We start from the raw sequence: 25093 nt of genomic DNA, 5'->3' as shown, positions 1-25093 counted from the left end.
TCAGCAAAGGCAAAAAGTCAGGGGGCAACCATGCCAAGGAGGCATTTCCTTACACTTAGGTTCAGGGGAGCCCTTAAATACTAAATTTAAGGGTGTGTTTAGGTCTGGGGGGTTAGTAGCCAATGGCTACTAGCCCTGAGGGTGGGTACACCCTCTTTGTGCCTCCTCCCAAGGGGAGGGGGTCACATCCCTAATCCTATTGGGGAATCCTCCATCTGCAAGATGAAGGATTTCTAAAAGTTAGAGTCACTTCAGCTCAGGACACCTTAGGGGCTGTCCTGACTGGCCAGTGACTCCTCCTCGTTATTCTCATTATTTTCTCCGGCCTTGCCGCCAAAAGTGGGGGCCGTGGCCAGAGGGGGCGGGCAACTCCACTAGCTGGAGTGTCCTGCGGTGCTGGCACAAAGGGGTGAGCCTTTGAGGCTCACCGCCAGGTCTGACAGCTCCTGCCTGGGGGAGGTGTTAGCATCTCCACCCAGTGCAGGCTTTGTTACTGGCCTCAGAGTGACAAAGGCACTCTCCCCATGGGGCCAGCAACATGTCTCGGTTGTGGCAGGCTGCTGGAACCAGTCAGCCTACACAGATAGTCGGTTAAGGTTTCAGGGGGCACCTCTAAGGTGCCCTCTGGGGTGTATTTCACAATAAAATGTACACTGGCATCAGTGTGCATTTATTGTGCTGAGAAGTTTGATACCAAACTTCCCAGTTTTCAGTGTAGCCATTATGGTGCTGTGGAGTTCGTGTAAAACAGTCTCCCAGACCATATACTCTTATGGCTACTGTAGGAAGTTGGCTCTGTATGTGCTATTTCAAAGTAAGGAATAGCATGCACAGAGTCCAAGGGTTCCCCTTAGAGGTAAAATAGCGGTAAAAATAGATAATACTAATGCTCTATTTTGTGGTAGTGTGGTCGAGCAGTAGGCTTATCCAAGGAGTAGTGTTAAGCATTTGTTGTACATACACATAGACAATAAATGAGGTACACACACTCAGAGACAAATCCAGCCAATAGGTTTTTGTATAGAAAAATATCTTTTCTTAGTTTATTTTAAGAACCACAGGTTCAAATTCTACATGTAATATCTCATTCGAAAGGTATTGCAGGTAAGTACTTTAGGAACTTCAAATCATCAAAATTGCATGTATACTTTTCAAGTTATTCACAAATAGCTGTTTTAAAAGTGGACACTTAGTGCAATTTTCACAGTTCCTAGGGGAGGTAAGGATAAGTTACTTACCTGTAAATCCTAGTTCTCTTCCAGGGGTATCCTCATCAAAGTCATAAACATTGAATATTCCCGCCCTTGTGCGGGGACCCCGGAGCATATATAAAATATATACACATTATACATGTGTAACAAACAGTCATGCAGGCTATCATGTTAAAAACAGGCTAAAATGCTTTATTTCTATGAAGTTTTTTTTTTTTTTTTTTTTTTTAAATACTACAATAGAGCATAAATAAGTACCCAAGCTCCTAAAACTAGGCTTGGGGAAGTAAGCAGTAGCAAACTCTAGTGAAAAAATAGAGAAAACTGCATTGAAAAACAATGAAGCATTCTTAGCCAATAGGCTGCATGCAGGTTAACACAGGAGAACCATAAAAACTTTGGCACTGTGCCTTTAAGACCCTGAGCACCTCCAGTATCCCACCATGCCTCAGGGGTGAAGGAAAGGTGACAGTTGGTTCACAGTTAGGTCAGTTCTTTTTACGGTGACAATTTGTATAATTGAATCAAAATACTGTCTGTCCTGCACTTCCAGTAGACGTGTGTCCGGGGAGGAGGGTGGGTTGTTTATGACTTTGATGAGGATACCCCTGGAAGAGAACTAGGATTTACAGGTAAGTAACTTATCCTTCTCTTCCAGGGGATCCTCATCAATAGTCATAAACATTGAATAGATTAGCAAGCCCATCCCTAAACCCAGCGGACTGTCCGATAGAAGTGCAGGAATAGACATGACTTACGCAAATAAATTCCTTAGAGAGGCCTGCCCCACTTGGGCATCCGCTCTTGCATCTGAGTCTAAACAATAATGTCTTGTAAAAGTATGTACAGACTTCCATGTAGCAGCCTTACAAATCTCAGATATAGGAACATTGTTCAGGAGAGCAGCTGTAGCCGCTTTTCCCCTTGTGGAATGCGCTCTAGGCCGGGCTAGCAATTGTTTATTAGCTAGCTGGTAAGTATTAACAATACAAGAGACTATCCATCTTGATATTGTTCGCTTAGATGCTGCTTCTCCTGTCCTTAAATGACCATAGTTCACAAACAAGCGGTTAGAATTTCTAATCGATTTTGTCTTGTCCAGATAAAATTTCAGCACTCTTTTCAAGTCTAATGAGTGCAATGCTTTCTCAGCCGGAGTTTCCGGATTGGGAAAGAACGTCGGTAAAGTTATGGTCTGATTAATATGGAATTCTGACACCACCTTCGGAAGGAAAGATGGGTGAGTTCGCAGAACTACTCTATTGTCATGAAAAACCGTGTACGGTTCTTTTGCAGACAAGGCCTGGATCTCACTGACCCTCCTCGCTGAAGTAATGGCCACCAGAAAAGCCGTTTTCCACGTAAGGTGTTGTAAGGAAGCCTTATGGATAGGCTCGAAAGGAGGGCCCATAAGTTTTGCTAGGACTATGTTCAATTCCCACGGAGGAGAAGGCCTCCGAATTGGCGGAAAAACTTTCTTCAAACCTTCTAAGAAATCCTTGACTACAGGTTTCGTAAAGAAGGATTCCTGAGAAGGTGACTTGCGATAGGCAGTAATAGCAGACAAATGTACCTTAATAGATGATACCTGCAGACCGGATTTCGCTAGGTGAAGCAAATAGGACAGTATGACGTCCTCCTGCGCCCGTATGGGATTATGGCCTTGCTGACAGCACCATATGTAGAATCTCTTCCACTTAAAAGCGTAGGAACGCCGCGTGGAAGGCCGTTTGGACTCTTTCAAAATGTTCATGCACTCCTGCGAGAGTCCTAGGTGCCCATACTGCAGGAATTCAGGAGCCATGCTGTTAAGCTCAGAGAGGGTAGGTTGGGATGCAGAATCCTGCCCTCCATTCTGCTCAGAAGATCCGGTCTGCACGGCAACCTCCTGTGAGGTTTTTCCGACAGGTTGAGGAGATCCGTGTACCAGAATTGCCGAGGCCATTGTGGCGCTATAAGAATCATTCTGGTCCTGGATCCGTAAAGTTTGCTGATCACTGCCGGAATGAGGGGAATCGGAGGAAAAGCGTAAAGAAATGTCCCTGACCAGTCGATCAACAGGGCATTCCCTCGAGATCCTGGACGGTAGAACCTGGATGCGAAGTCTGGGCATTTCCTGTTTACATCGTCTGCGAAGAGGTCCAGTTGAGGCCGACCCCATTGCGCGAAGATGTATTCTGCGACTTCGTCGTGCAGGACCCAATCGTGACCGTCCTCCAGGTGTCTGCTTAGAAAGTCTGCTTCTACGTTCTGCTGACCTGGCAGGTGAACTGCTGTGATTGACATTCCTCTGACCAGGAGCCAATGCCATATCGCTTGGGACTCTCGTGAAAGGGGTAGGGATCTCGTTCCCCCTTGTTTGTTCAAGTAATACATCGTGGTTGTATTGTCCGTCTGTATCAATAGAGTTTTCCCCTGAATTAGCGGTGTGAAAGACTTGAGAGCCAGATGGACCGCTCTGAGTTCTAGCAGATTGATGTGGTACTGCTTCTCCTTGTCTGACCACAGACCCTGCGCTTGAAAAGGACCCAGATGAGCCCCCCATCCCTGAAGAGACGCATCCGTTACCAGAGTGTCGGATGGAAGTACCTGGTGAAACGGAGCGCCCACTGACAGGTGAGGTCTGTGCATCCACCATCTCAATGACTGCAGTGCTACCTCCGGTAGCTGCATTGTGTCTTCCCAGCGACCTGTTCTTTGGCTCCAATTGGCCTCCAATGCCTCTTGGAGGGGTCTCATGTGGAGTCTGGCATTTGGGACAATAAAGATGCACGATGCCATGGAGCCCAGTAGTGATGTCACTTGACGTGCCGTAGGTGCGCTGGCTCTCAACAGGTCCTGGCACTTCATGTTTATTGAGGACAGTCGTTCCTCCGAAGGATACACTTTTTGTAGTTTTGTGTTTATGATAGCTCCTAGGTAGTGAAGACTCTGCGTTGGAGTCAAGGTTGACTTCTGGTAATTGACCTGAAGACCTAGAGCTTCGCAAACTCCTAGTACAATGTCCCGATGGCTTCTCGCCTGCTCCGGAGAAGAAGCCTTTAGTAGCCAGTCATCTAGGTATGGATATATGTATATCCTTTGTCTTCGTAGATGCGCTGCCACCACTGCCATACATTTCGAGAAAACTCTTGGAGCAGATTTCAGGCCAAAGGGTAGAACCCTGAACTGGTAATGCTGTAACGCTACTCGAAAGCGCAGGAATTTTCGATGCTTTGGAGCTATTGGGATGTGGAAATACGCATCCTGCAGGTCGATGGAGCACATCCAGTCTCCCTGATGCAGTTGAGGGAAAATTTGATGAAGCGCTAGCATTCTGAACTTCTGTTTTCTTATGTATTTGTTCAGCAGTCTTAGATCCAGGATTGGCCTGAAAACGCCCTCTTGACCCTTCTTTGTTACTAGAAAGTAACGGGAGTAGACCCCTTTTCCTCTGTGGGCAGGTGGAACCCTTTCTATGGCATTCTTTCTTAGGAGGGTGAGAGCCTCCTTGCGTAGCAAGGTGAGATGAGCCGGATTGTGTTTGGTTGGTGGCAAGTGTGGTGGAGGCTGCTTGAAAAGAAGAGAATAGCCATGTTCGACAATATTGAGCACCCATTTGTCTCTTGTGATAGAGTGCCACTCGTGAAGATGAGCAATAATACTTCCCCCCACCGGAGTGGTGTACAGTGTCGAGGGAAGCGAGACTTCATTGTTTAGTGGGTGCTTTTGGAGTGGACTGTTGAGGTCTGCTTGACCCTCGCTCCCTTGTGTTTCTTCGCTGAAACAGAGGGCGCCCCTGTCGTTGCTGAGACCTTTGCGACCAATGAGGGGTTTGAACCCTCTGTTGGAAAGGGCGTCTATCGTACGGTCTGTACCTCCGCCTGAAATCTTTCCTTCTTTCGAGGCCTACCGCCTTCATGGTATCCACCTCGGTCTTCATGCGGGCCATCTCTTCGTCTGCATGGGCACCGAATAGAGAATTCCCGGCAAATGGGAGATTCAGGATACGTTGTTGTGCCTCCTGTTTCAAGCCAGTGAGCCTCAGCCAGGAAGATCTCCTCGCACAGATACCATGTGCGTACCCATGAGCCGCCAAATCCGCCCCATCCGCTGCCGCGCTGATAACTTGGTTAGATACCAGGCATCCTTCCTGTAGAATCTCTTGGAAATCTTGCCTGTCTTCTCTGGGCAGTTTTTCCGTAAATCTACTGAGGGAATCCCACAGAGAACGATCGTACCTGCCCAGGAGCGCAGACGCACTAGAGACCTTCATTGCTGAAGCCGCTGTCCCGCACATCTTTCTTCCCAGAGAGTCTAAATGCCTGCTCTCTTTATCCGGGGGTACTGTGGATGAAGATGCCACCGAGTGGGTCTTTCGGGCGGCAGCTATGATCACTGAGTCTGGTGGCGGATCCTTCCTAAGGAATAAAGGGTCTTGCTCTGGAGCCTTGTACTTTTTAAGAATCCGAGCCGGGGCAGACTTAAGCGAGGCTGGGGCCAGAAAAGTGTCCATGGTCGGCTGCAACAAACCAGGCACTAGAGGCAGCAACTTTTTCGACGCTGACCTCTGTTGTAGTGTCTCAAATATGATTGATGAGGAGGTAGATGGTTCTGGAACCTCTATATTGAGTTTCTGTGCTCCTCTTAGTAACACCTCGTTGAAAGTGTTTATGTCATCCACTGGTGAGACTCTAGCAGGTGGTGAATCTGTAAGAGTAGGTGAGTAACGCCTGACAGAAGAACCTGATGAAGACCAAGAGGGTGATCTTCTTGAGCGCGACCTGGATCTCCGTTGAGAGCGAGATCTGCTGCGGGACGCTGTAGCCGAGCGCCTAGTCCTCGCGGTCGGCTGTCGAGGAGCTGAACGAGCCCGTTCTGCCCCGGCTGTCGGCGATGGCGTTCTTGGCGGGGAGGCAGTGGGTGAATACATTCGCGAATATTGCGAATCTGGGGAGGCCGCTGGTCTGTTGAGGCTCTCCAGCCATCTCGGAGATAGGTTGATGGGCGAGACATGCCCAGGAGATGCTCTTGACCGAGAAGAGTCGCTCTGTATGGAGACCACTGGAGACTGAGCCTTGTCTGGCGAGGGGCGATGTTCTGCTCCCTGTTGGACAGGTAAGACCTGCTTCGACGTCGATGGCTGTTTCGACGTCGAAGGACGCCCAGTCGGTTGGTCCTGCCTCGACGTTGATTGCCTCGCCGTTGAGTGCCTTGACGTCGAACGGCGTTCCTTGGACCTCGACCTGCTCGCCGTCGTGTGCCTCGACGTGGAGCGATGGGAGGTTGACGGCGGATGTTTGCCGTGCCGTCGTGGAGATCTCGACGTCGTGTGTCCTGACGTCGGGGGGCGCACAGCCTTTGACGGCGACCGGGCATGCCGGCGGTGGCTCGACGTCGATCGGCGGGCTGCCGTCGACGGAGACCTGCCCCTACTCTGATGTTCCCTCGACGCCGTTCCCTTCGACGTCGGGTGCGTCGCCGTCGACCTATGCCGGTGGGACGGTGGTAGCGACGACGTCGACGGTGAACAAGCAGGTATTTTCCTACCTGTCGACGTCGACCGGGCCATTCTCTCCTGAGAATGGCCTTCTGGATGCCTGGAGAGCGAGGAGGACGATGTTCTTTTCCTCTCCTGAAGCCCATGAAGTCGGATCTTCTCTCTGTCTTTTAGAGTCCTCCTAGACATGTTCTTACAGTACTGACAAGTGTCAGGGCAGTGACTCTGAGGCAGGCACACTATGCACAGAGAGTGGGGATCTGACTGGGCCTTCTTCTTCCCACAAGCAGGGCATTTGACAAAAAGAGAAGGCATTTTTCTGTCAGAAAAAACCTTCCCAGCTCAGACAAAGATGTTATTTGTCGAGTGAAAAATGAAAAAACGCTTTTTTAAAGAATTTTTCGGAGGAAAACTCAGAAAAACAGAGCTCAATGCTCCAGGATCCTCTCAGAAGGAGCCGGAAAAAAGAACTGACCTAACTGTGAACCAACTGTCACCTTTCCTTCACCCCTGAGGCATGGTGGGATACTGGAGGTGCTCAGGGTCTTAAAGGCACAGTGCCAAAGTTTTTATGGTTCTCCTGTGTTAACCTGCATGCAGCCTATTGGCTAAGAATGCTTCATTGTTTTTCAATGCAGTTTTCTCTATTTTTTCACTAGAGTTTGCTACTGCTTACTTCCCCAAGCCTAGTTTTAGGAGCTTGGGTACTTATTTATGCTCTATTGTAGTATTTAAAAACAAAAAAAAAAAAAAAAACTTCATAGAAATAAAGCATTTTAGCCTGTTTTTAACATGATAGCCTGCATGACTGTTTGTTACACATGTATAATGTGTATATATTTTATATATGCTCCGGGGTCCCCGCACAAGGGCGGGAATATTCAATGTTTATGACTTTGATGAGGATCCCCTGGAAGAGAAGTATTTGTTAGGTTAACCAGGCAAGTAAGACACTTACAGGGCTTAGTTCTTGGTCCAAGGTAGCCCACCGTTGGGGGTTCAGAGCAACCCCAAAGTCACCACACCAGCAGCTCAGGGCCGGTCAGGTGCAGAGTTCAGAGTGGTGCCCAAAAACACATAGGCTAGAATGGAGAGAAGGGGGTGCCCCGGTTCCGGTCTGCTTGCAGGTAAGTACCCGCGTCTTCGGAGGGCAGACCAGGGGGGTTTTGTAGGGCACCGGGGGGGACACAAGCCCACACAGGAATTTCACCCTCAGCAGCGCGGGGGCGGCCGGGTGCAGTGTAGAAACAAGCGTCGGGTTCGTAATGGAAGTTAATGGGAGATCTCGGGATCTCTTCAGCGCTGCAGGCAGGCAAGGGGGGGGTTCCTCGGGAAAACCTCCACTTGGGCAAGGGAGAGGGACTCCTGGGGGTCACTTCTCCAGTGAAAGTCCGGTCCTTCAGGTCCTGGGGGCTGCGGGTGCAGGGTCTCTCCCAGGCGTCGGGACTTTGGATTCAAAGAGTCGCGGTCAGGGGAAGCCTCGGGATTCCCTCTGCAGGCGGCGCTGTGGGGGCTCAGGGGGGACAGGTTTTTGTACTCACAGTCTTAGAGTAGTCCTGGGGTCCCGCCTGAGGTGTTGGATCGCCACCAGCCGAGTCGGGGTCGCCGGGTGCAGTGTTGCAAGTCTCACGCTTCTGGCGGGGAGCTTGCAGGGTTCTTTAAAGCTGCTGGAAACAAAGTTGCAGCTTTTCTTGGAGCAGGTCCGCTGTCCTCGGGAGTTTCTTGTCTTTTCGAAGCAGGGGCAGTCCTCAGAGGATGTCGAGGTCGCTGGTCCCTTTGGAAGGCGTCGCTGGAGCAGGATCTTTGGAAGGCAGGAGACAGGCCGGTGAGTTTCTGGAGCCAAGGCAGTTGTCGTCTTCTGGTCTTCCGCTGCAGGGGTTTTCAGCTAGGCAGTCCTTCTTCTTGTAGTTGCAGGAATCTGATTTTCTAGGGTTCAGGGTAGCCCTTAAATACTAAATTTAAGGGCGTGTTTAGGTCTGGGGGGTTAGTAGCCAATGGCTACTAGCCCTGAGGGTGGGTACACCCTCTTTGTGCCTCCTCCCAAGGGGAGGGGGTCACAATCCTAACCCTATTGGGGGAATCCTCCATCTGCAAGATGGAGGATTTCTAAAAGTTAGAGTCACTTCAGCTCAGGACACCTTAGGGGCTGTCCTGACTGGCCAGTGACTCCTCCTTGTTGCTTTCTTTGTTCCCTCCAGCCTTGCCGCCAAAAGTGGGGGCCGTGGCCGGAGGGGGCGGGCAACTCCACTAAGCTGGAGTGCCCTGCTGGGCTGTGACAAAGGGGTGAGCCTTTGAGGCTCACCGCCAGGTGTCACAGCTCCTGCCTGGGGGAGGTGTTAGCATCTCCACCCAGTGCAGGCTTTGTTACTGGCCTCAGAGTGACAAAGGCACTCTCCCCATGGGGCCAGCAACATGTCTCTGGTGTGGCAGGCTGCTGGAACTAGTCAGCCTACACAGACAGTCGGTTAAGTTTCAGGGGGCACCTCTAAGGTGCCCTCTGTGGTGTATTTTACAATAAAATGTACACTGGCATCAGTGTGCATTTATTGTGCTGAGAAGTTTGATACCAAACTTCCCAGTTTTCAGTGTAGCCATTATGGTGCTGTGGAGTTCGTGTTTGACAGACTCCCAGACCATATACTCTTATGGCTACCCTGCACTTACAATGTCTAAGGTTTTGTTTAGACACTGTAGGGGTACCATGCTCATGCACTGGTACCCTCACCTATGGTATAGTGCACCCTGCCTTAGGGCTGTAAGGCCTGCTAGAGGGGTGTCTTACCTATACTGCATAGGCAGTGAGAGGCTGGCATGGCACCCTGAGGGGAGTGCCATGTCGACTTACTCATTTTGTTCTCACTAGCACACACAGGCTTGTAAGCAGTGTGTCTGTGCTGAGTGAGGGGTCTCTAGGGTGGCATAAGACATGCTGCAGCCCTTAGAGACCTTCCTTGGCATCAGGGCCCTTGGTACTAGAAGTACCAGTTACAAGGGACTTATCTGAATGCCAGGGTGTGCCAATTGTGGATACAATGGTACATTTTAGGTGAAGGAACACTGGTGCTGGGGCCTGGTTAGCAGGGTCCCAGCACTCTTCTCAGTCAAGTCAGCATCAGTATCAGGCAAAAAGTGGGGGGTAACTGCAACAGGGAGCCATTTCTTTACAGCTACCCTGCACTTACAATGTCTAAGGTTTGGCTTAGACACTGTAGGGGCACAGTGCTCATGCACTGGTGCCCTCACCTATGGTATAGTGCACCCTGCCTTAGGGCTGTAAGGCCTACTAGAGGGGTGACTTATCTACACCTGCATAGGCAGTGAGAGGCTGGCATGGCACCCTGAGGGGAGTGCCATGTCGACTTACTCGTTTTGTTCTCACCAGCACACACAAGCTGGCAAGCAGTGTGTCTGTGCTGAGTGAGGGGTCTCCAGGGTGGCATAAGACATGCTGCAGCCCTTAGAGACCTCCCTTGGCATCAGGGCCCTTGGTACCAGGGGTACCAGTTACAAGGGACTTACCTGGATGCCAGGGTGTGCCAATTGTGGATACAAAAGTACAGGTTTAGGGAAAGAACACTGGTGCTGGGGCCTGGTTAGCAGGCCTCAGCACACTTTCAATTCAAAACATAGCATCAGCAAAGGCAAAAAGTCAGGGGGTAACCATGCCAAGGAGGCATTTCCTTACACTGTGGAACTACCAACTTGACGACAGGGAAGATTTAAGCATGTGAGCCTATGAACGATTCAATACTGAAAACTTAATACAACTGAATGCATGAAAACCGATGTCTGAAACAGACATCCCTTGCAGCCATCTGTACACAGAGTACTAGGCCATTCTACATAGGGTCCAGAAAAAAGAAAAAGGTGAACATTATACATTACCGAAACTGGGGCAAAAAACAGACTTGTCTCATCATAGCAAAAGGTTCAATCTGCACATGCTCAAATCTCATTAAGATTATGCCAGGCAAAGATTTCAGGCAGGACACCAGATAAGCCAGAGGATTGTGGTTTTAATTTGATCACACTGGAGAGATCATTAAAATCAAAACATTTTAATGTGGCAATGTGGACATAATTCGGTCTGTGATTATTACTTAAAAAGGATGTTGTGCCTAAAAGTTACACAATCCAGTGTCAATCAGAAGAGTCTTTTCTACTTATTCTAAAACACCATAAGAGTTATCTAAAATAATTTTACTTAAAAAGGTTTAGATCTGAAACTAGCAAATGGGTGTAAAGCAAATATGAGCATTTTTCTTCATACCGAACAAATGAATAGCCTTTGTCAGGGAACACTCTTATTTCCATTATCTGTCCAAATGGTGAAAACGTCTGCCGCATAAGTTGTTCTGAAATAAAGGTGATAAGGAGTACAGCAGTTAGGAAGAGTTTAAATTCATTCAGTGCTGAAAAATGGCATCTCTAGAAAAACGTACCAGTTAGTCCAGACGTAACACCACCACAGTAGACAGTACAGTTGCTTGGACTGGACTGATTAACTACATCATCGTAAGACAATTGCTTGGTGTTTGCTGGAATGAAAGGGTTTATAATTAGCAGAAAATTGAGACTTTTGAACAATTCATTAGCATCAATGTGGCCCAAGGATTTACAGCAGTTTAATTCTGTATGGAATAGAGCGCTGTGAGGAAATACCTCCTTGGCATGGTTACCCCCTAACTCTTTGCTGATGCTAAGTTATGATTTGAAAGTGTGCTGGTGCCCTGCTAACCAGGCCCCAGCACCAGTGTTCTTTCCCTAAACTGTACTTTTGTCTCCACAATTGGCACAACCCTGGCACTCAGGCAAGTCCCTTGTAACTGGGACCCCTGGTACCAAGGGCCCTGATGCCAGGGAAGGTCTCTAAGGGCTGCAGCATGTCTTATGCCACCCTAGGGACCCATCACTCAGCACATGCACACTGCTTGCCAGCTTGTGTGTGCTGATGGGGAGAAAATGACTAAGTCGACATGGCACTCCCCTCAGAGTGCCATGCCAACCTCACACTGCCTGTGGCATAGGTAAGTCACCACTCTAGCAGGCCTTACAGACCTAAGGCAGGGTGCACTATACCACAGGTGAGGGCATATGTGCATGAGCACTATGCCCCTACAGTGTCTAAGCAAAACCTTAGACATTGTACATGCAGGGTAGCCATAAGAGTATATGGTCTGGGAGTTTGTCAAACATGAACTCCACAGTTCCAGAATGGCTACACTGAAATCTGGGAAGTTTGGTATCAAACTTCTCAGCACAATAAATGCACACTGATGCCAATGTACAATTTATTGTAAAATACACCCAGAGGGCATCTTAGAGATACCCCCCCTGCATACCTACCGGACTTCTATTGTAGGCTGACCAGTTCCTGCCAGCCTGCCACACACCAGACATGTTGCTGGCCACATGGGGAGAGTGCCTTTGTCACTCTGTGGCCAGGAACAAAACCTATACTGGGTGGAGGTGCTTCTCACCTCTCCCTGCAGGAACTGTAACACCTGGCGGTCACCCCTTTTGTTTCAGCGCCCCAGGGCATCCCAGCTAGTGGAGAAGCCCACCCCTTCGGCCACTGCCCCCACTTTTGGCGGCAAGGCTGGAGGAGATAATGAGGAAAACAAGGAGTCACCACCCACCAGTCAGGACAGCCCCTAAGGTGTCCTGAGCTGAGGTGACCCCTGCCTTGAGAAATCCTCCATCTGGAGTTTGGAGGAGTCCAATAGGATTAGGGATGTGCCCCCTCCCCACAGGGAGGAGGCACAAAGAGGGTGTAGCCACCCTCAAGGACAGTAGCCATTGGCTACTACCCTCCCAGACCTAAACACACCCTGAAATTCAGTATTTAGGGGCTCCCCAGATCCAAGGAAATCAGATTCCTGCAACCTGAAGAAAGGACTGCTGACATACAAGCCTGCAGAAAAGGAGGAAGACAACTGAATTGGCCCCAGCCCTACCGGCCTGTCTCAAACTTCAAAAACCTGCTCCAGCGACACATTCGACAGGGACCAGCGACCTCTGAAGCCTCAGAGGACTGCCCTGGACTACAGGACCAAGAAACTCCTGTGATCAGTAGCCCTGTTCAAAACCAGCTACTTCTTTGCAACAAAGAAGCAACTTCCAAGGACTTCACGTTTCCCACCTGAAGCGTGAGACTCTACACTCTGCACCCGACGCCCCCAGCTCGACCTGCAGAAAAACACCACCTCAGGGAGGACTCCCTGGCGACTGCGAGCCCGTGAGTAACCAGAGATGACCCCCCTGAGTCCCCACAGCGTCGCCTGCAGAGAGAATCCAGAGGCTCCCCTGACCGCGACTGCCTGTCGCCCCTGTGCCGCTGAGGGTGTGTTTTGTGTGCCTACTTGTGTCCCCCCCCCCACCCCCCCCCCACCCCCCACCAGTGCTCTACAAAACTCACCTGGTCTGCCCCCAAGGATGCGGGTACTTACCTGCCGAGAGACTAGAAACGGAGCAACCCTGTTTCTCCATAGGCGCCTATGTGTTTTGGGCACCTCTTTGACCACTGCACCACACCGGCCCTGAGCTGCTGGTGTGAACTTTGGGGTTGCCTTGAACCCCAAACAGTGGGCTGCCTATGCCCCAGGACTGAGACTTGTAAGTGTTTTGCTTACCTCCTAAGCTAACCTTTACTTACCTCCCCCAGGAACTGTTGATTTTTACACTGTCTCCACTTTGAAAATAGCTTACTGCCATTTTTACAAAGACTGTACATGATATTGTTTTCATTCAAAGTTCCTAAAGTATCTAAGTGAAGTACCTCACATTTAAAGTATTAATTGTAAATCTTGAACCAGTGGTATCTTAAAATAAACTAAGAAAAGAGATTTTTCAATATAAAAACCTATTGGCCTGGTGTAAGTCTGAGTGTGTGTTCCTCATGTATTGCCTGTGTACAACAAATGCTTAACACTACCCTCTGATAAGCCTACTGCTCGACCACACTACCACAAAATAGAGCATTAGAATTATCTAATTATGCCACTATCTTACCTCTAAGGGGACCCCTTGGACTGTGCACACCATTTCTTACTTTGAAATAGTATATACAGAGCCAACTTCCTACAAGCGCCTTTGTAAAATTTCCTGAACGTGTTTTAGGTAACCATCAAAATCATTTTACATAGTGAATAATAACTAAATGAATTAGATAAAGCTATAATACATAGATGAACTACATCACTTAATATATTTTGACTGTTTCAGAGGGACTGTGGTGAGTGGGAAATGCAAATATTGTGTCAAATGTAGTTCAAATTTCAAAATGCATGACAGGACTTTCAAACAATTCCAATGAATGGTCCTAGTTTTATGGCTACAAATACACTACTAGGCTGCAAACTGTAAATTATAACTCAGAAAATACTACACTTCACCTCAATCATTTTTCTTATAGTAGCTTGAGGTTATTAACCTATCTTGATGATAGAGGCATGGACACGCTGCCTGCACGCCTAAGCCAAGCCTGTCTGCGCTCGTCCACGGCCGTCCGGGGTCAGCCATTATGCCCAGATCATAACACAAATGATTTTAGAGCTCTAGGCGCTAACATTTTTTATCTGGAGGAAACTATGGTAAAAATATTAGCTGTTTTAGGTATTTTAAATTGCAAACAACCACCCATTACCAAGCCCATTGAGATAGACCACCATAGCAGAAACCGTCCCTGATCCAGCAATTAAAGCTAATAACAGACTTAAACACTCTCTCAATACATATTCTCGGGTCAGATGCCACCTCGAGATACATGACCAACTCGAGTCAGAATCCCGACATACTGTTAACAGAAACTTGGTTATCTGAGGATTCCACGTCTGACACTGGCAGCTCTCCCAGAGAATTTATATATTTTGAACTTCTCAACCCATTTCATTGGCTGAAAATATGGTTATTAAATTAGATTTGCCCACCTCCCCAGATAGGTATCATCTTATATAGAACCCCAGGCAAACTGCAATTTGTCATTACTGGTTGAATATGTGTAAGCACTGGCCATTGACTATGCAAAAATCTTATTTCTTGGGGATTTTCATCTATGGTCAAACAAGCCAAATGGTACTACGAGACCGTGAATAGCCAGAGTTGACCCCCCCTGAACCCCCACAGCGACACCTGCAGAGGGAATCCAGAGGCTCCCCCTGACCGCGACTGCCTGCTTTAAAGACCCGACGCCTGGTAAAGAGACTGCACCCGCAGCCCCCAGGACCTGAAGGATCCGACCTCCAGTCCAGGTGGCCCTCTCCCTTGCCCAGGTGGTGGCTACCCCGATGAGGGCCCCCCCCCCGCATCGCTGAAGAGACCCCTTGGTCTCCCATTGAATCCTATTGCGAACCCGACGCTTGTTTGCACACTGCACCCGGCCACCCCGTGCCGCTGAGGGTGTACTTTCTGTGCTGACTTGTGTGCCCCCCTCTGTGCCCTACAAAACCCCCCTGGTCTGCCCTCCGAAGACGCAGGTACTTACCTGCTGGCAGACTGGAACCGGGGCACCCCCTTCATTGAAGCCTATGCGTTTTGGGCACCACTTTGAACTCTGCACCTGACCGGCCCTGAGCTGCTGGTGTGGTAACTTTGGGGTTGCTCTGAACCCCCAACGGTGGGCTACCTTGGACCCAAACTTGAACCCCGTAGGTGGTTTACTTACCTGCAAAAACTAACACACCTCCCCCAGGAACTGTTGAAAATAGCACTAAGTGTCTAGTTTTAAAATAGCTATATGTCATTTATGTGAAAACTGTATATGCTATTTTGCTAATTCAAAGTTCCTAAAGTACCTACCTGAAATACCTTTCATTTTAAGTATTACTTGTAAATCTTGAACCTGTGGTTCTTAAAATAAACTAAGAAAATATATTTTTCTATACAAAAACCTATTGGCCTGGAAATGTCTCGGAGTGTGTGTTCCTCATTTATTTCCTGTGTGTGTACAACAAATGCTTAACACTACCCTCTGATAAGCCTACTGCTTGGCCACACTACCACAAAATAGAGCATTAGGATTATCTCTTTTTGCCACTATTTTACCTCTAAGGGGAACCCTTGGACTCTGTGCATGCTATTTCTTACTTTGAAATAGTGCATACAGAGCCAACTTCCTACAAAATGCAATTGATTTGCCTTTCTCTTTTTGTTCCTTCATGGTTAATCTCAGATGCAGAGTACCTCAGTGTTCTTTATCTCCTGTGCTATACAACCTTTACATTCACCTGCTAGTTGATTACCTACAAAGACAAAAAGTAAAAGAATACAACTATGCCGATTGCTATCAAATCAGAGTTGTGTAGGTTGAACAATCTTCCAGAACACCATAATCTTTATTCAGGATTGGATCAACTTATGCTGAACTCGGGAAAAAAAACTCCTTGAATTGGGGGAGCCCATCTTTCTGGACACCAGAGCTTAGTACACTTCCCATTCCGAAATAACTCAGTGAAGAGCCTTTGCGTACTTGTTGATGAAGACCTATCAATGAAACCCCAGATTGCAGCAGTGACTTCCTCCTGCTTTATATTTTTATTATTTTGCAAAGCTGGGTAAAGGAGAAGAAATAAAATAAGGATTTTTTTCGTTTGAAGCCATTATGTAGATTGTCTTGCACTTGTGATGCCCTGAATTGATTATGCTAACACTCAGCATATAGCTGTCTTTAAAGGGCGGAGTCAGACTGCAGCTTATCAAAAAAATAAAATCAGGCAGTCAGACTGGTCTGTCAACTACCAACATACGGCCACACTAAACATCTGCTAAATTATGCTCCCAGGTGTGATCTTAGATCAGTTTACCTCAATCTTGTAGAAGTTACCAAATACAACAGGAAAAGACTTGGGCTATCAGGTTTGCTGTACTGCCCGCTGGCGCTTGGAACTCTTCCGAACACAAGCAGCAAGCAATTCAAAATCAAACAAGCCTACGACTAAAAGCATTTCCACTTTGCTGCTAGTGCTCTCAGCGCCATGAAACATTTCTGTGAACATGCGCTTTAGAAGTTCATTATAACAACCTCCACTAGACTGAGAATCCCAAACATGAACGGTAAACAAGAAATAAAGTAAGGTACACATTAAATGTCGACTTGTGTAGCCTAGCCACCTCAATACACTAACTGCAAGACAGCCAATAGGGTGGAGAGGCCTAGTACTCCATTTCCACGAGAATGCCATATCTCAGATTTTTGAAGCACCAATATCTGTACAATAAAAGTGTCATGATACAGGCAAAAGGAACCTATAAGCATCTATGGAAGAACCATTTGTGCAGCAGGACACTTGATTAATCCTAGTTCAGCTTGAACCTTCATAGAATTGCATTACTGAAAAGTATCCCGTAATGGAAATTCTTGATCACTGACACAAACTCATTTAAAAAATAAAGTTTTGAATAACTTAGTGTCACGCAGGACAGGAAAACAAAAGATTTATTGACTGCATTTCACTCTGCAGCACATACATGTCCGATAAATCTTGAAGCATTAAATATGCTAAAGGGAGTATTTTGCTTTGGAGAGAGGGGAGGTTCACATTAGTCTAAGTAATAGAGGTCCCCTTTGCCCTCACTCCATTTTATTGGCGCTAAAGGTAATAGATGTTTTCCCAGCCACATTGTGGCTCACTCACTTTTAGGGGACAGGGACCGAGCACTCTGCCCTGTAGCAGCAGCTGCAATAGACCCTTCTGGTTTGTTCCAAGGTGGTCTGAGAGCTTGGGTTTAATGATTGCCATTTGGCTCCCTGATCCACTTTTTTTTCTTAAGATCTGGGTCGGCTCCTGGAGGTTTATGTGAAGTGGACTCCTCCTCCTCAGACCAATGAACTTTGGTTAAACATTTTGTCCATCAACTCCAACCATCTAGTGACGCATTGGTGTAGGAAGTTGGCTCTGTATGTGCTATTTCAAAGTAAGGAATAGCATGCACAGAGTCCAAGGGTTCCCCTTAGAGGTAAAACAGTGGTAAAAATAGATAATACTAATGCTCTATTTTGTGGTAGTGTGGTCGAGCAGTAGGCTTATCCAAGGAGTAGTGTTAAGCATTTGTTGTACATAGACAATAAATGAGGTACACACACTCAGAGACAAATCCAGCCAATAGGTTTTGTTATAGAAAAATATCTTTTCTTAGTTTATTTTAAGAACCACAGGTTCAAATTTAACATGTAATATCTTGTTTGAAAGGTATTGCAGGTAAGTACATTAGGAACTTTGAATCATTTCAATTGCATGTATACTTTTCAAGTTATTCACAAATAGCTATTTCAAAAGTGGACACTTAGTGCAATTTTCACAGTTCCTGGGGGAGGTAAGTTTTTGTTAGTTTTACCAGGTAAGTACGACACTTACAGGGTTCAGTTCTTGGTCCAAGGTAGCCCACCGTTGGGGGTTCAGAGCAACCCCAAAGTCACCACACCAGCAGCTCAGGGCCGGTCGGGTGCAGAGTTCAAAGTGGTGCCCAAAACGCATAGGCTAGAATGGAGAGAAGGGGGTGCCCCGGTTCCGGTCTGCTTGCAGGTAAGTACCCGCGTCTTCGGAGGGCAGACCAGGGGGGTTTTGTAGGGCACCGGGGGGGACACAAGCCCACACAGAAATTTCACCCTCAGCGGCGCGGGGGCGGCCGGGTGCAGTGTTAGAACAAGCGTCGGGTTTGTAATGAAAGTCAATGAGAGATCAAGGGATCTCTTCAGCGCTGCAGGCAGGCAAGGGGGGGCTTCCTCGGGGAAACCTCCACTTGGGCAAGGGAGAGGGACTCCTGGGGGTCACTTCTGCAGTGAAAGTCCGGTCCTTCAGGTCCGGGGGGCTGCGGGTGCAGGGTCTTTTCCAGGCGTCGGGACTTAGGTTTCAGAGAGTCGCGGTCAGGGGAAGCCTCGGGATTCCCTCTGCAGGCGGCGCTGTGGGGGCTCAGGGGGGACAGGTTTTGGTACTCACAGTCGTAGAGTAGTCCAGGGGTCCTCCCTGAGGTGTTGGTTCTCCACCAGCCGAGTCGGGGTCGCCGGGTGCAGTGTTGCAAGTCTCACGCTTCTTGCGGGGAGTTGCAGGGTTCTTTAAAGCAGCTTCTTGAAACAAAGTTGCAGTCTTTTTGGAGCAGGTCCGCTGTCCTCGGGAGTTTCTTGTCGTCGTCGAAGCAGGGCAGTCCTCAGAGGATTCAGAGGTCGCTGGTCCCTTTGGAAGGCGTCGCTGGAGCAGAGTTCTTTGGAAGGCAGGAGACAGGCCGGTGAGTTTCTGGAGCCAAGGCAGTTGTTGTCTTCTGGTCTTCCTCTGCAGGGGTTTTCAGCTGGGCAGTCCTTCTTCTTGTTGCAGGAATCTAGTTTTCTAGGGTTCAGGGTAGCCCTTAAATACTAAATTTAAGGGCGTGTTTAGGTCTGGGGGGTTAGTAGCCAATGGCTACTAGCCCTGAGGGTGGGTACACCCTCTTTGTGCCTCCTCCCAAGGGGAGGGGGTCACAATCCTAACCCTATTGGGGGAATCCTCCATCTGCAAGATGGAGGATTTCTAAAAGTTAGAGTCACCTCAGCTCAGGACACCTTAGGGGCTGTCCTGACTGGCCAGTGACTCCTCCTTGTTGCTTTCTTTGTTCCCTCCAACCTTGCCGCCAAAAGTGGGGGCCGTGGCCAGAGGGGGCGGGCAACTCCACTAAGCTGGAGTGCCCTGCTGGGCTGTGACAAAGGGGTAAGCCTTTGAGGCTCACCGCCAGGTGTTACAGCTCCTGCCTGGGGGAGGTGTTAGCATCTCCACCCAGTGCAGGCTTTGTTACGGGCCTCAGAGTGACAAAGGCACTCTCCCCATGGGGCCAGCAACATGTCTCTGGTGTGGCAGGCTGCTGGAACTAGTCAGCCTACACAGACAGTCGATTAAGTTTCAGGGGGCACCTCTAAGGTGCCCTCTGTGGTGTATTTTACAATAAAATGACTGTGAGTAACGAAAGTTGTCCCCCCTGAGCCCCCACAGCGACGCCTGCAGAGGGAATCCCCAGGCTCCCCCTGACCGCGACTGTCTGAACTCCATTTCCCGACGGCTGGAAAAGACCCTGCACCCGCAGCCCCCAGCCCCTAAAGAAACGGAACTTCTGTGCAGGAGTGACCCCCAGGAGGCCCTCTCCCTTGCCCAGGTGGTGGCTACCCCGAGGAGCCCCCCCCCTTGCCTGCATCGCTGAAGAGACCCCTTGGTCTCCCATTGAAACCTGAAGGAAACCCGACGCGTGTTTGCACACTGCACCCGGCCGCCCCCGCGCTGCTGAGGGTGTACTTTCTGTGCTACTTTGTGTCCCCCCCGGTGCCCTACAAAACCCCCCTGGTCTGCCCTCCGAAGACGCGGGTACTTACCTGCTGGCAGACTGGAACCGGGGCACCCCCTTCTCTCCATTATAGCCTATGTGTTTTGGGCACCTCTTTGACCTTTGCACCTGACCGGCCCTGAGCTGCTGGTGTGATAACTTTAGGGTTGCTCTGAACCTCCAACGGTGGGCTACCTTGGACCAAAAACTGAAACCTGTAAGTGCCTTACTTACCTGTTGAAACTAACAATAACTTACCTCCCCCAGGAACTGTGAGAATTGCACTGTGTCCACTTTTAAAACCGCTTTATGTAAAAAGTATACATGCTAAAGTAATGATTCAAAGTTCCTAGAGTACTTACCTGCAATACCTTTCAAAAGAGCTATTACATGTAAAATTTGAACCTGTGGTTCTTAAAATAAACTAAGAAAATATATTTTTCTATAACAAAACCTATTGGCTGGATTTGTCTCTGAGTGTGTGTACCTCATTTATTGTCTATGTGTATGTACAACAAATGCTTAACACTACTCCTTGGATAAGCCTACTGCTCGACCACACTACCACAAAATAGAGCATTAGTATTATCTATTTTTACCACTATCTTATCTCTAAGGGGAACCCTTGGACTCTGTGCATACTATTCCTTATTTTGAAATAGTGCATACAGAGCCAACTTCCTACAGGCATTGTAACACGAAGCTTGAGCCTTTGAAGCTCACTGCTAGGTGTTACAGTTCCTGCAGGGGGGAGGTGTGAAGCACCTCCACCCAGAGCAGGCTTTGTTTCTGTCCTCAGAGAGCACAAAGGCTCTCACCGCATGGGTTCAGAAACTCGTCTCTCAGCAGCAGGCTGGCACAGACCAGTCAGTCCTGCACTGAACAATTGGGTAAAATACAGGGGGCATCTCTATGATGCCCTCTATGTGCATTTTTTAATAAATCCAACACTGGCATCAGTGTGGGTTTATTATTCTGAGAAGTTTGATACTAAACTTCCCAGTATTCAGTGTAGCCATTATGGAGCTGTGGAGCTCGTTTTTGACAGACTCCCAGCCCATATACTCTTATGGCTACCCTGCACTTACAGTTTATTTTAAGAACCACAGGTTCAAATTTAACATGTAATATCTTGTTTGAAAGGTATTGCAGGTAAGTACATTAGGAACTTTGAATCATTTCAATTGCATGTATACTTTTCAAGTTCTTCACAAATAGCTATTTCAAAAGTGGACACTTAGTGCAATTTTCACAGTTCCTGGGGGAGGTAAGTTTTTGTTAGTTTTACCAGGTAAGTAAGACACTTACAGGGTTCAGTTCTTGGTCCAAGGTAGCCCACCGTTGGGGGTTCAGAGCAACCCCAAAGTCACCACACCAGCAGCTCAGGGCCGGTCAGGTGCAGAGTTCAAAGTGGTGCCCAAAACGCATAGGCTAGAATGGAGAGAAGGGGGTGCCCCGGTTCCGGTCTGCTTGCAGGTAAATACCCGCGTCTTCGGAGGGCAGACCAGGGGGGTTTTGTAGGGCACCGGGGGGGACACAAGCCCACACAGAAATTTCACCCTCAGCAGCGCGGGGGCGGCCGGGTGCAGTGTAGAAACAAGCGTTGGGTTTGCAATGTTAGTCTATGAGAGATCAACGGATCTCTTCAGCGCTGCAGGCAGGCAAGGGGGGGCTTCCTCGGGGAAACCTCCACTTGGGCAAGGGAGAGGGACTCCTGGGGGTCACTTCTCCAGTGAAAGTCCGGTCCTTCAGGTCCTGGGGCCTGCGGGTGCAGGGTCTTTTCCAGGCGTCGGGACTTAGGTCTCAGAGAGTCGCGGTCAGGGGAAGCCTCGGGATTCCCTCTGCAGGCGGCGCTGTGGGGGCTCAGGGGGGACAGGTTTTGGTACTCACAGTCGTAGAGTAGTCCGGGGGTCCTCCCTGAGGTGTTGGTTCTCCACCAGCCGAGTCGGGGTCGCCGGGTGCAGTGTTGCAAGTCTCACGCTTCTTGCGGGGAGATTGCAGGGTCTTTAAAGCTGCTCCTTGAAACAAAGTTGCAGTCTTTTTGGAGCAGGTCCGCTGTCCTCGGGAGTTTCTTGTCTTTTTCGAAGCAGGGCAGTCCTCAGAGGATTCAGAGGTCGCTGGTCCCTTGGAAGGCGTCGCTGGAGCAGAGTTCTTTGGAAGGCAGGAGACAGGCCGGTGAGTTTCTGGAGCCAAGGCAGTTGTCGTCTTCTGGTCTTCCTCTGCAGGGGTTTCAGCTAGGCAGTCCTTCTTCTTGTAGTTTGCAGGAATCTAATTTTCTAGGGTTCAGGGTAGCCCTTAAATACTAAATTTAAGGGCGTGTTTAGGTCTGGGGGGTTAGTAGCCAATGGCCACTAGCCCTGAGGGTGGGTACACCCTCTTTGTGCCTCCTCCCAAGGGGAGGGGGTCACAATCCTAACCCTATTGGGGGAATCCTCCATCTGCAAGATGGAGGATTTCTAAAAGTCAGAGTCACCTCAGCTCAGGACACCTTAGGGGCTGTCCTGACTGGCCAGTGACTCCTCCTTGTTGCTTTCTTTGTTCCCTCCAGCCTTGCCGCCAAAAGTGGGGGCCGTGGCCGGAGGGGGCGGGCAACTCCACTAAGCTGGAGTGTCCTGCTGGGCTGTGACAAAGGGGTGAGCCTTTGAGGCTCACCGCCAGGTGTCACAGCTCCTGCCTGGGGGAGGTGTTAGCATCTCCACCCAGTGCAGGCTTTGTTACTGGCCTCAGAGTGACAAAGTCACTCTCCCCATGGGGCCAGCAACATGTCTCTAGTGTGGCAGGCTGCTGGAACTAGTCAGCCTACACAGACAGTCGGTTAAGTTTCAGGGGGCACCTCTAAGGTGCCCTCTGGGGTGTATTTTACAATAAAATGTACACTGGCATCAGTGTGCATTTATTGTGCTGAGAAGTTTGATACCAAACTTCCCAGTTTTCAGTGTAGCCATTATGGTGCTGTGGAGTTCGTGTTTGACAAACTCCCAGACCATATACTCTTATGGCTACCCTGCACTTACAATGTCTAAGGTTTTGTTTAGACACTGTAGGGGTACCATGCTCATGCACTGGTACCCTCACCTATGGTATAGTGCACCCTGCCTTAGGGCTGTAAGGCCTGCTAGAGGGGTGACTGACCTATACTTGCATAGGCAGTGAGAGGCTGGCATGGCACCCTGAGGGGAGTGCCATGTCGACTTACTCGTTTTGTTCTCACTAGCACACACAGGCTGGCAAGCAGTGTGTCTGTGCTGAGTGAGAGGTCTCCAGGGTGGCATAAGACATGCTGCAGCCCTTAGAGACCTTCCTTGGCATCAGGGCCCTTGGTACTAGAAGTACCAGTTACAAGGGACTTATCTGGATGCCAGGGTCTGCCAATTGTGGATACAAAAGTACAGGTTAGGGAAAGAACACTGGTGCTGGGGCCTGGTTAGCAGGCCTCAGCACACTTTCAATTGTAAACATAGCATCAGCAAAGGCAAAAAGTCAGGGGGAAACCACGCCAAGGAGGCATTTCCTTACATATACACTATAGAGAACACTACAGAAGTGGTATTTGGAAGGCAGTAAAGCATGACTGAGGATGGAAGAAGACTGCAGCAAGTAGTATGGTGTACCTCTGTAAGGTTGCCAAGGGTTCAAGGCAAAAGCGTGACAGTACTGTATCCAATGAAGACGTGATTTTGCTTTTTCAAAATTGGACTACTATTTTATTTTAACAGATTATTATTGCCAACAAGTTGCAATACACCTATTTAAAACACAAAAAAAACATTACTGTCAGAGAATCAGTAGAAAAATGAAGACTCACTTTCATATGTGCTTTTTGGGGCAGGTGGTTTTCTTGTTGCCCAATTAGTTCGAATTTGCCTGCCTCCAAGCCACTGACCTCCCATTTGCTGAATGGCATTTTCGGCATCCTAAAGAGAACAAAACATTAAGATGAATAACAAGAAGATATATCAAGTATAGATGCAGAAACAGATTACTTCAAATTAAAGAATATTTCATACAAAAGGAGTGCGATACCAATAGAAAAACACTCAATGCCAAAGATCTGAAAACTATTCAGAGAACTGTTTCTTTCATCACCTATGCAAAATTGCCATTTTGACAAACTTGTTTCCTGAACTAGTTTCTTTTGCAATTAACAAAAGAGAGTTTACCAAAGAAGTTAAATTATAACACGCAGAACATGTTTTCACTGTTTAACTAGCCTTTGCACGGAAAAAAGAAATCCACACTGCCAATATTTTTTTTAAAAGTAAACTTTTGAACGGTTAAGAACTTACTGCACAAAAACAATTACCTTCTTCCCTTTGAAGTATTAAGTACTTACTGCAATGCATAATTCGTTTTTGATTATCAATGATAATAGGAAAAAACTATCAGTAATATTCTTCCAATCTGTAAAACACTAGCAACAGTGGTGGGAAGTAAAAAATCAAATAAAATAAAAAAAAAATCTAGACAATGTGGGATTTATTAATTCAAAGAAAATAATCTTAACAGACCCAGGATGATGTACCCTCTGTTTACTCCAATTAGAACTGAAAATGCAAATAAATTAGCTGAGTCAGATCTTTCTTTAAAAAAAAAAGAAAATTATGAAATGGATTACAAAGGCTGACGCTTCACACTGAGGAGGGCTTTAAGAATCCAGTTGAAAAGCTACAGTGCCCGGGACAATTATATTGGTTCATTTTGACAGTTAGAGCCGCAGGGTTTGGCACAAGCCTGCTTGCTCACTGGACTATCAGTCCCAGGACTACTGGGCCTGGAGCTGGCCCCAACAATCCTCTGTACCTTTAAGGACACCAGCAGTGCTATATAGCGCATTGGTCTTACCTGCTGCGCAAGAGCTGCAGGGTTTTGCACATGCCTTGCTAATCACGGGAATAGCAGTCCCAGGACTCTTGGGCCTTGAGGAAGCCTTAACCCTCTGCACCTGTGAGGAAACCAGTAGCACTTTATAGTGCAATGATCTGACCCGTTGCGCGGGATGCATCTGGGCCAAGGGGGAGCCCGTCTGTGCCAGTCAGCCTTGCTTTCTCATAAGGAAGAGGAAGCACTCGCCGGCTGTGACTAAGGGGAAGTCCCCCGGTAAGACTCACTGTTCACTTTAAAATTA

The 25093-nt window shown here is 48.3% G+C and overlaps 1 protein-coding gene across 2 annotated transcripts in view; it reads right to left on the bottom strand.

Annotated features, from left to right (window-relative positions):
- The window catches only part of TIA1 (TIA1 cytotoxic granule associated RNA binding protein), a 309231-nt gene that overhangs the window by 180850 nt on the left and 103288 nt on the right, over nucleotides 1-25093 (bottom strand). For both annotated transcript variants that reach the window (XM_069214209.1, XM_069214210.1), the window contains exons 8-10: nucleotides 23774-23882; nucleotides 11133-11228; nucleotides 10961-11045 (exon numbers count right to left, since the gene is read on the bottom strand). In XM_069214209.1, the coding sequence (XP_069070310.1) occupies nucleotides 10961-11045; nucleotides 11133-11228; nucleotides 23774-23882 (290 nt within the window). The remainder of the gene's footprint in view (nucleotides 1-10960; nucleotides 11046-11132; nucleotides 11229-23773; nucleotides 23883-25093) is intronic.

Source organism: Pleurodeles waltl, chromosome 11, assembly GCF_031143425.1.
Source record: "Pleurodeles waltl isolate 20211129_DDA chromosome 11, aPleWal1.hap1.20221129, whole genome shotgun sequence".
Taxonomy (NCBI): Eukaryota; Metazoa; Chordata; class Amphibia; order Caudata; family Salamandridae; genus Pleurodeles; species Pleurodeles waltl.
This window is presented reverse-complemented; position numbering and strand designations above follow the sequence as displayed.